General features: G+C 39.1%; 1 protein-coding gene and 1 long non-coding RNA gene across 10 annotated transcripts in view; one reads left to right on the forward strand and one right to left on the reverse strand.

Moving 5' to 3' along the window:
* Nucleotides 1–10,912, forward strand: part of MTCL1 (microtubule crosslinking factor 1) — an 88,162-nt gene extending 77,250 nt beyond the window's left edge. For 8 of the 9 annotated variants that reach the window (XM_081014093.1, XM_081014094.1, XM_081014099.1 and 5 more), the window contains 2 exons: nucleotides 509–2,063; nucleotides 9,737–10,912. In XM_081014093.1, coding sequence (XP_080870219.1) covers nucleotides 509–2,063; nucleotides 9,737–9,916 — 1,735 coding nt within the window. In that variant the 3' untranslated portion in view covers nucleotides 9,917–10,912. Of the gene's footprint in view, nucleotides 1–508; nucleotides 2,064–5,435; nucleotides 5,494–9,736 lie in introns of all 9 variants that reach the window. The other variant, XM_081014100.1, reaches the window with a different exon arrangement.
* On the reverse strand, nucleotides 2,471–8,787 carry LOC308481691. Its single transcript, XR_013988813.1, has 2 exons — nucleotides 6,057–8,787; nucleotides 2,471–4,995 (listed from the first exon to the last, which is right to left on the reverse strand). It is a non-coding gene; the product is annotated as an uncharacterized lncRNA (long non-coding RNA).
* Nucleotides 10,913–11,517: the final 605 nt, after the last annotated feature.

Below are 11,517 nucleotides of genomic sequence, written 5' to 3' on the forward strand. Positions count from 1 at the left end.
ATGAATTATATTAACACACTTACCCTAAATTGGCTTCAAGATCTTAAAACTAGATACCAGAGGTTCAGTTCTAGAATTTTATTGTGAATAAAACTCCCCACTATTCTGTAACATAATATTATGGAGAGCAGTCACACATGTGATTTCCTCCCTTAATGATGACTTCTTATTTTTTGAATCCCTTTGTTAATATATTGCATGACATTTAGTTTCTTCCTCAGTTTACCCATCAATAGCCGTGGTTAAGTGTAGGACAAAACAGCACAGAGATTCAAATATAAAGTGAAAACAAAGCAGATTGCATTTTCTTTAAAATAGTGATATTGGCAGGTGGTGATGCTTATGTGTATGGTTACTTAAACTAGACGGTTAACTTCACTTTGTTAAAGTTGCTTTAAATAAGAACGTTTACACTATAATGGTTACTACTACCCTAAATGATACAACAAATTCAATACAGACTTCCTGTCAATTTTGTTAATTTGACGCTATGTGCTTCCTTCTTCAGGGCAATGTCTGTCTCCTCTATGTCAGAGTTCAAGCGTTTGATGGACATTTCTCCTTTTCTTCCTGAAAAGACTCTGCCTTCTTCCAGCAGCAAGGAGGAGATAACACCTCCTCTGTCTCCTGATGATCTGAAATACATTGAGGAATTCAACAAAACCTGGGATTACAACACTACCAGAAAAAATGGTGGAGCTGTCGAAAGACCTGGAGATACTTGGGCAGAGAGGACAGAGATTGGGAAGGCAATCAATAATTCAGTTCCAGATCCATTCCAACCACCTTCATGGTACCTCACCACCAGTGTTACTATGACAACTAATACCATGACCAGCCCTGAGCACTGCCAGAAACAACCACTGAGGAGTCATGTTGTTGCAGAAAAAATGGGAGTTAAGGTCTTTCATAGTCCACCAGTTGTTCGCAGGTTTGAAACCTCAGTGGTAGCTAGCAATGAAGGGAAAAGCCAGTCAGAACCAGACTTTTTGTTCCCTATGACCAAAGTTAAGGGAAATGGGGGCGAGACAAAAGGTGCTTCTTCAGAAGTGTTTGGGCGATGGTCTTCTGACCTCTCCAAACACCACAACGATTTCCTGGAGAGTGGTATTCATCCTATTGAACGTCCTATTTGCACTACTTTGGGTTTTGCGTCCTCCTTGCACAGCCTGGAGATGTCCAAAAACATGAGTGATGACATGAAAGAGGTCGCTTATTCTGTCAGAAATGCAATACGTTCAAATTCGACAGAGCTTCAGTTCAAAGACACAGCTTGTCAGACTAATGGGTTGAGAACTACGGGCACACAGACCACTCAAACTATCAGTGTGGGCTTACAGACAGAAACTTTGCGTAGCATCACAAGCAGTCCACACAGGTGTCTGACACCAAAAGGGGGTACTACACCTGTCTCATCACCATCAAGAAGCTTAAGGAGCAGGCAGGTGGCACCTGCTATTGAAAAGGTCCAGGCCAAATTTGAACGCACATGTTGTTCTCCCAAATATGGCTCCCCAAAATTACAGAAGAAAGCCTTTTCCAAATCAGATCAGCCAAATAACAGGACATTACCAAGCACACCCCAGAAAGGGTTCAGTGAATCTGCTTGGGCCAGATCAACCACCACAAGGGAGAGTCCAGTTCATACTACTATCAATGATGGCCTCTCCAGTTTATTCAATATCATTGACCATACCCCTGTGGTTCATGACACCCTCCAAAAATGCTCTAGGTCCAGCAGCCGATCAAGGTCAGCAGAACCCAGGTCAGAACTGGGTCCTATGCAAGACATGTGCACAAGTATCCGTGGTAGGTCACCCAGTCCCCTCCGTTTTGGCACAGAGCTACAAAAGGATGAAGGAGCTGAAACGACAAGTATCAGGCAGGACTTATCAGCTCCTCCGGGATATACTCTTACAGAAAATGCTGCCAGAATTCTCAACAAGAAACTTATGGAGCATGCCTTAAAGGAGGAGAAAAGGCTAGCTTCATACAGCCCTCCCAGTCTTAGCAATGAGAACAGCACAGGAGAAATAAACAAAGTTGAACCAGGGTCCATTGAGGTAATGAGTTTTGTCCTTGTATAGTAAACCTTTTTAGATGATTAATGTTATTTGTGAATGTTGATTAAAATATAAATGTGCAAACATTTTTAAGCAAAAGGGAATTGACTGTATAATGTATGCTTCTTTGAGACTGTATTTTGGAAGAACTTTAATGCAACACTTTTCTATGCTTCACACACATTTGTGGGGGGGACGTGGCATTTGTATATCATAAAGATATAAGTAGCAATGGGTCTTTAAATGAATGCACCATGATGATGGATCCAGCCATAAGATGATCATATTGAGGGGTGTTTCATTGTAATATATCTGAAAGATAACACAGCAGTTTTCATATGCGGTATAATTTAAAATATTAATTAACTTGTATTTCATACAGTAACACCATGACAATTTTTAATGTATGTCAGTACAATCTTAAGCAAGTTTATTTATCAAAAGTAAATTCTGCTGAATGCAGTAGAACATAAAAAATTTGTTTTAGGAATTGGAGATTTCATATACACAAAAGGCACTATTTACCACACTCGAGTATCCATGCACAATTGCTTTGAAACTAGCCAGTTTTGTGATCCAAAGCCTCCTGAGACAAATAGGTTTTCAGAGCCTTTCTGAAAGTCTGGAAGGTGGTAGCACTCTGGAGGTCAGCTAGCGATGAATTCCAGACACAGCTTTGGAAGCTACTGACTACAACAAATTTGCCCACAAATTTACTTTTTGGATGGAGGAAACTTTCAGCAGGGCCTCTTTCTTTGGTCTTAGAAGATTTACAGAAGGATACAGTGTCCATAATGCATCCCAGCAAATATCTTCCTACTACATCTTTGAACCCCTACGTATTCTACAATCTTCATAAGTATCCTGCAACATTGCCGTATTGCTTTTTGAGCTGCTCCAGATGTTAATATTTTTCTGGATAGTTCACCTGTGCCATCATGTTTGAAAACTATGTGAGGGTTGCGCCTTGGGTTACATGTATTTGAAAGCAGAACAGCACAATAGACATGTGATTTTCCCCAAGGTTGTATGGTTTTTCTCCTGTGTGAAAATTATGTATAAAGATGATTAGGAAATGTTTATTGCTGATCAAGTATGGTCTTGTGGATAGAAGTTGGCTTGGGTCAAGGTTTAAATCCCAGCTCAGCAATGAATTCACTTAGGGGCATGTCATGGTAACTCTTGTTATTCTTGAATAAGTGCAGTATTTGCATTTGCATTCTAAATATTTTATATTCTTTTTTAAAAAATGTGTGAATATGCTATTTAAATGGATCTTCATTATAATGACCATTTGAAATTGGTTCACTGTACCAGTTGTGGCATTAAGACTGCAATCCTGTACCTACTTACTTGGGAGTAAGCTCCATGGAACTCTAAGTAGGCATGTATAGAATTGCACTACAATTTCCAAAACTAGTAACTGAAGTTAACCTTAAATATACACATTTTATAATCCCTTAACATAAAGTAATAATTAAGAAGTTTTACATAAAGGCAAACACGTTGTGTGGGCAACTTTTATAACCAAATGTCACATACAGGGAAAAAGAAATATTGCCATTGTGTGGTGTGTTACTACTCTTGTTATATCATCTTTTCACAATGGCAATTACTTCACAGGAACTGACTTCAGTTGCTTGGATGTTGTTTGAGCTCACTTCCATAGTTCCACAAAAAGATACAAGTCTCGTTGGGGGTGCTTCCAGACAGGTCTTAATATTGTAAATGTGTTGTAAACAATGATTATTTTTTAAACTTACTGGATTTTCCTCAAAGAGGGTAAATCCAAATTAATTTGGGGAGTGAGGATACAGGCTGGCATTTTTATGGCGGTGACATTGTGGGGACACTGCAAAAATGTTGTATGCAGGAAGAGAACCACTCCCACAGCAAATGCTTTTCTAGAAGCACCCTGAGTGATGCTCCACAAATATGTGGGATGGTGAACTTTGAAAGGCTCAAGTCCAAAGGATGGACGTTTAAAATGTGATAGCACGATGAAAAGTTTATGGAATAATCACTTAGAGCAAGTCAGTTTAGGAAGTTACTTGCTAATGGCTTCTATTCAGATTACCAAATGCATTTTTGCTCGTTTGGTGGCTGGGCTGAACTTAAAATGGCATGCCATGTGAAGTAAAGCATCCTGTCAGTATTGCTCCTTTCTTGATTCTGGCAGTGGGAGTGCCTTACGTATCTGTTCCAAATTAGCCAATCTGCTCATACTGAAAGAATAATTTATTTCTGCTCTGCAGGAATAATGCATCACTGATTTTTGAATACCCGCATGGAATGCCAGTTAGAAGCTTGTTGCTATTTCATTTGTGCTTCTTACAATTGTTTTCTTCAAATTTTCCATTTAGGATGCCTTCTGTGATACTTGCTAAAATATAGAATATTTGTGTGCATTCACATGCATATGTATATTATGTATACACATGTTAAATACACACTGGTGGTTTTTTCATATATGTGTATATATATATTGCTCTGTCCCAGGGCAATATGATAAGTTTTGTATCCTCAAAATGCTGTTTTCGAAATGCCCTCTACATCTGCCCTGACCCTACCTCTGCCAAACGTCTATCTGATTAGGAAGTCATGGCATCTATATACATGAAACTTCTTCAGGTCACACAAAAAACAAAATGTCTGGTTTTTCCTTGAGCTGCCAAGAACTTTGCATACATCCGCCATAGTTCTGTTATTCAAGAAGCTGGGAAAGAGAAGAGCTCCTGAAGAAAGTCCAGCAGGCCACATTATTTGGCAAGAGAGCTGCTGTAGCTGCTGTGCTGTGTCATGCTTCATATTCTGTTCCTAATTGCGTGGCCCTCGCTGCATACTGCCCTCTCTGCTGACAACCATTTCCAGCACTAGAACAGATGGCATCAGAATGCTTTCTCTTTTTTTGCTTCTGCTTTTTCTCCCCTTCCTTAAAGGCAAAGACAAAACAGCAAATTCATATCCACTAGATGTGATTTGTCACCCAGTCTTTCTGATTCTTGCTATATGAACCCATTCCTTGCCTTAAAAAAAAAAAATAGACAGAAACTTTCTAATTTCAAAACTTATTCGGACTTTGGAATACATTTGGAACAAGTGGAATACATGCTTACCAATCAGATATAGTCTTTAATGCCATACCCTCATGTAAAGACAATGCTAAAAATTGGGGGTGTCTCCCATTTGCTTTCTCAGTGTGATGTTAGCAGTTTACTGCATCTTTCACATAGCCTCTCCAGTTATGGCTGTGGCATAATAAATGTTAGCAGTGAAATATGGAGAGCTCTTCAATGCTGACTACATTTCTCTGGTTTAAATATTCTTTCCAACCTACTTCCTCTTTTTTTCCCTCTGTCTGTCTATGTCCAGAACCAAACTGTCTTACTAACTGCCCCCTGGGGACCCTAACCCTGCCTGCCTCACTGCTGTAAGTCCTTTCTACCTTTGTTTCCAAAATTCTTTACTTAAAACAACAACTTTTACTTGGTGTAGAAGTATAAACCGAAGAAACAGCAGCATTCCCTGTCACTGGCATGAGCTGACAGTGGATTCCAAATAGAGAATGAAGCTTTTGAGTCATATAGCTCTGTCCTCTAAAACATTTCCCACCAAATATTATTCATTAGTCACTGTCATGAACACTCTCAAACCAGCATGTTTCCTCTTCAACCAGGTCCATTCCATGGAACTAAGTTGAACCAAATTAGTTTTAACGCAGCTTTGCTAGGTATAGGATTCTGCCCACAGTGCAGTTTTGAAGGTATTTTTACTTGTTGTTCTTTCGTTCTCCACCATTTATTGCACCTGTTAATATAATTCTTCAGTTTCCAGATAAATAGGGCAGAGGCAGCTGCCTTGTTAGGGTCATGCTTTAGATGCAGTAACATGCTCCATTGCTTGTGCTGTGGCAACTGAAGACCAATCCACAGGATAAGGTCAGTAAAAGCCCCATAGAAGGCTGGGAGTAAAATGGAAAGAATCTCTACATACCTAGTTTCAAGACTAATGTTGCGTTCAGACTTTCATAAATAAGGAATTTGCCATTGCAGCATGATAGCGTTGTGATTGCAAAAGTTTTCATTGCATGGTGAGTCATTCCTTTTCTCTCAGATGGAAAGGAAATGGGAAGAAAGCTTCGCAAGGTGAGATGGTTGCCTCACTGAACGAGTCTGTCCTACAGATGTATTTGAACATACATAGTTTGAGAGGCAGGGCTCCTGGGAGTGCACATTCATTACATGTTCAAGACATGCAAACTTTTCTGCAGGCACAAACACATGAAAAACCATTCTCTGTGTTTGCAGCAAAAGTTGGCTGTGCACAGCACTGATTGGCTGGAAGTGATGATGGCATGAGTTTTCCCCCTCACAGCTTTTCATCTGTTTTAAAATGGGTCCTGCTTTAAGAAAAAGAAAAAAGAGACACAAATTGAGTATCGGCACAATCCTATGCATTTTTATATCTCACTGAGTTCATCATCTCATTAACTTCAGTGGGAGTTTTACCCTAGTAAAGACGTTTAGCATTGCGACCTAAATAAGCATGCAACACTTCAAAATAACAAAGCATATAGGAAGAGCAAGATCGATTACTGGGTCAGTTCAAGCCACTTGCTATTATGCCTGCCAAAGGCATAGCAACTGTGAGAGAAAGGTGGGCTTCCCCTGTGGGATGAAATGTGTTGTGAAAGAAGTAAATGGAAACGGGACAAATGTTGAAATGTTGTTGCTTGCGTAAATTACATTGCTTTGACCAAGCAACAACAAAAAGTCTGGTTTTATTCAAACCACAGATTAGCTTTGCACAGCAACAAAACAACTAGAGAGGAGCCAAGCAGTTGTGATCTCCACTCTGAGAGTCTGCCCATTTGCTTGTTCACACTGAGGCATATTTACATTTAGGATTGTGTGTGAACCAGGCCAGTGCTGTCCATTACTAGTAAAGTGGTTGCACTGAAGCATCTTATTTATCCTGTTATGTTATAGACACTCTATATTATAGACACTCTAAGCAGCAGACTTAAACATAACCATGTATGGCAAAACAAAACCTGCCAGTCCTTTATTCACTGAAAGCAGCTATAAATGGTGTGTACTACATACTGGAGTGCAGAAATAAATGTGGGCCTAATTCTGCCTTTCTCTTAAAGCTGTGATAGAAAGTTGTCTGAAATAGGAGTAACTTCATTGAAATAAATTAATAAATGTGGCCATGTATTTAGCAAGAATAAGTCAGAGTAACCAAAATTCAACTGAGCTGCGCATATAATTACATCTAGAAAAACATAGTCTCAGTCCATCTTTTCTTATGGTAGACGCTGGGCATGGTTTTAGTATTGTACCGTATTTTAACAAGATGGACACTTATAATTTCTTTCCAATGGGCATGAATGTATTCTTCACCTTATTATTGGATGTTTCTTGATAGCTTTCCAGTACAAAAGCTCTATTACTGATTTAAAATGCTAGGAATTCTCAATTTAATGGGATCTTGAAGGGTAGCATTTTGTCTCTAGCGCTGCAGCTAGAGATTCGGCACTTGCTAGAGGCCTGATACATACAGAATATGTATCCAATGTATACCATCTCTTTATTCAGTTTCCAGGCACTCTCCCCCATAAAGTGTTGTGGTCCTTTTCTCTCCACAGAGAAAGGGCTTTTTCAAGGGTAGCTTGAAGACAATAACACGAGTGCAACCTCTCTTCATTCCATGACATTGTGTTTTGTGCATCCTGTTTCAGTCTGTTTCTGTCTCTTCTGCCCTTGCTTTTCTGAAGCAACCATCCTGTGCACAATTACCTGAGAATAAGTCCCCCCTGAATTCTGTGGGACTTACTTCTGAGTTACATAGTTAGGGATTGTGGAGCAAAATACTTAACTGTCAACGTCTGCTTTATATCATGTTACCAGGCTCAGCATCCTCCTGTCTTTTACTGCCTTTGTTCCATTTTTATAGCATGGTGTGGTAAATCTCTCACTCCATTTAACATGTGTCTTTGGCTCTTATTCAGTAACTTATTCCATAATTCTTACTATGTGGTATATAACTTCCAGCTTTGTCTACTGCCAGGGTACATTTTGATTTGGATTTTTGTATAGCTTACATATCACTCTCTCACCTGTTTAGTGATTTACACCCTCATTGTGGACCTTTTTCTTCTATGTGTTGATAATCTTAGCACTTTTTGCTTTTAGATTCTTAAAGGTACACAGTGGAAACCTGATTATGTGCTTTGGCAAGTTTACACCTCTGTACAAATTGTACGCAAAATTCTCCATTCTGTAGGAAAGTCTGTAATTACTAGCTGCCATCATCAGTCCTAAAATATAAATAAACTGTCAGTGTGAAACATCACAGTTAAAGGCTGTGTACTCCAAATGCAATCAGGCCTTGCATTAAGTTTACTTTTCCGGTCTTTAACTTTTCTCCTTCAGTAGTCCTGGGTTGCAGATTAATTTGGGCTGTGGCCAAGGCTGACAAGGCCTTGAAGCATCCTGAAGTAGTACCTCATGTGCCTGATTTCTAAAAGTGGCACTCTTTCCTTCCACTTGGATTGATCGATCTCTTTGTGCAATTACAAAAGGGGGAGGGGTGCTCCAATTAAGAACTGTGGAGCCAGAGGTTGGGGGATGATTTTCATTTTTTTACTTCAAGTAAATAGATATCATGGTGTTAGCTGGAGCTGCTTGTCTGTTTTACTACTTTCAGTTTGGTTATAAAGGTCAGTTTAGGTCAGTTTTAAGTCAGTAATATTGTTTAGCAATTGCCTACCATTGCTCTTTAGTCCAAATTATTTTTAAATCCAAGTACACTGAGAGGAAATCACGCTTTCTATTCTGAGTGTTCTTCAGTTGATGATTATATCATAATTTTATAGAGAATATTACTTGAACAAACCTGACCAATTGTCCTCTCACTAGCAAATGTAACATCCAGCGTCACTGAAAACGTATTAAAGATATTTGGGGGCACTTCACACGATGGAACTGCCTCACATCAAGTATTTTAGTTATGCCTACAGCCAGTGTTTATAATTATGAACATATTTAAACAGTATACTTCTCCTGAATGTGAACATTTTGAGCCAGACTGCATGTGACAGCAAGAGAATTTTGTGTAGAATCAGGTCCAAATCTCTCTAGCTCATTGGGAAGGTGCAATTTGAATAGCAGCATGAGTAGACAAGTTGAGGCATTAGAATTCTCCCCTATTCAACCAGTCTTCTTCCTGGGTGCACTTCGTTGTTGTTAAGTAACCTTTGAGGTGACTCCAAGATCAGAAGTAAACCTCACTGGGATAAAACTGGTATTAAAAATGGGGTGGGTTGGAAATTCGTCTCCCCCCCCCCCCCGCCGCCTTGTATTATAGAAGACTGGCAGGACTCTGGGCCTCCTCTAGTTGCCATCTCAGTTATTTTCTTCCAAAATCCTAGTAAGTGAATATTGGTCAGAGACATCAGTTCACTTAAATTACTTGCCTCATCCTTTCATATTTTGCTTCATTGGTTACAGGCAAAAGTCAAGAATTTAAGAGCTGTCTACAAAAATGTGTTTTTTGCTGCTTTGGTTTCCTTGCCAAATTACATATGCTTAGATTTTGGATTTAGCTTTCTTTCATTGTGTGATATATAAATTGGTAATTTTGTTCCTCTCCATTTTTTCACAAAAAAGGAACTACCTTGTTCCGCACTTGCTCCATCCTTAGAATCCTGCTTCTCCCGACCAGAGAGACCAGCGAATCGACGCCCACCTTCCCGATGGGCCTCACATTCCCCTACTGCCTCACTATCTCAGTTAACTGGGGAGGAATATGGAAGCATGGAACTGCTGTTGGAGAACCCAAACCAGTGATGCAAGCCTGCATGAATTATCACAGAATAATTCACTGTCTTTTGCATAGTAGCACCATTACCATGGCCAGTCTCTGTCAGCGAGGAGAGCTCAAGTTGCAGAGGTTAAAGAATGTTCTAGAATGCAGCAGCTTTGTGTACCTGAGAAACAGATGTTTCTAGAATGAAACAGTTAATGTGCCTGTAATAACTTATTTTTTTCATAGCTCAGAAAACTATTTTTGCCTCCATCTTTTCTACACACAGTATATTAGGATCTAAAAGATATGCAGATAAAGATAAGGTTTTAAATAAAACATGAATTATGTTTCAAGGGAAACTGAATGTGTTCTCTCTTTCCCACTCTCTGACTACTGACTGCCTTCTGTTATATTTGCACCGTTAAGGTTTGGGTTTTGTTTTTTTGTTTTTTAAATTAGAATTTTAAGTTAATTATGTTGGTTATCAGTTTGAAAAAGAAAATTCATAGAGGTGCTTTAGCATGTCTGAAGCAGTAACTTTTAAGTAGTGAAAAAGCCATTGAACTAGTTGACTAGAGTTGTCTTAAATAAACTAGAGGGGAATGCAGGGAATATGGAATGAAATGTTTAGAAGAGGGCGGGGGGAGCCTCAGACAGTCTTAATGAAGTGAGCTGTACGATACATACACACACAAAAGATTTGCATGTCATTAGGTTCCTAGCACTTTAGTGCATGTACACACTGCTACTGTACTCTCACTGTCACATCCGTGTCTCAATTTCTTTCCCTGTTATATTGTTGTGAATTTATCTGTACTGTACTTTTAATGTTGGTATTCTTGCAATGATTGTACAAAAAAAATTTTTAAATAATTGTTCAAACAGTTCAACTGATTATGTACAGTGTTTATTGAAAACTTCCCTTGTTTGAGGGAAAGCACTGAGAACTCTGGGCATACTAAATTGTAACTGGCCTTGTTTTAAGAGTCTGTTTGAGACCATGTGGTGTGGAAATAAATTCCTCAGTATTTACAAAACGCTGGAGTTTGTTTGAAGCTTGATATTCCTAAACCTGTTTCCCATCTATTACATGAATGCTAGCAAACATCCTTAACAAGATAGAAAAATTTGAATATGAACAAATGGACATGTACATCCCCCTCCCTCCAAAAAGCTGAACTTGTAGAGTATGAAGAACTATGTTGGGAGTGTTCTTTGCTGTTTGCAAAAGAAAGAAAAAATCTAGTTCACTAGGGTGGCAGTTTCTTTTTTTATGTTTCCTTTGATATTTAGTGTTTGATCATGAGCATATGCTGATACCATCTATCAAAACAGACAAAATTTAAAAGCCAGACTTAAAAGCCAGATTTAACACATTCTTGTATCATACCAGGTAAGAATTGGCAGACGTTTGCTTTTCTTACAAGTATCTTTGCTCTGAAAGCATTTATGGGCAGTTAGGACAACGCAAGGATGACTAGTGCTGTGTGATCTTGAGCCATTTTTCAACTGTGCCTCCTATTGCATTCCCAGAGGCCACATCAGAACTTCTGAGCATTTAAAAGGGGCCTCCTGAGTATTTGCCCTTCAGTGCCTCTTGGCACACTAGTCAAGTATTCCACATTTTTTAATTGTTAGGGAC

This window comes from Podarcis pityusensis (assembly GCF_964106645.2).
Source record: "Podarcis pityusensis genome assembly, chromosome: 7".
Classification (NCBI taxonomy): domain Eukaryota; kingdom Metazoa; phylum Chordata; class Lepidosauria; order Squamata; family Lacertidae; genus Podarcis; species Podarcis pityusensis.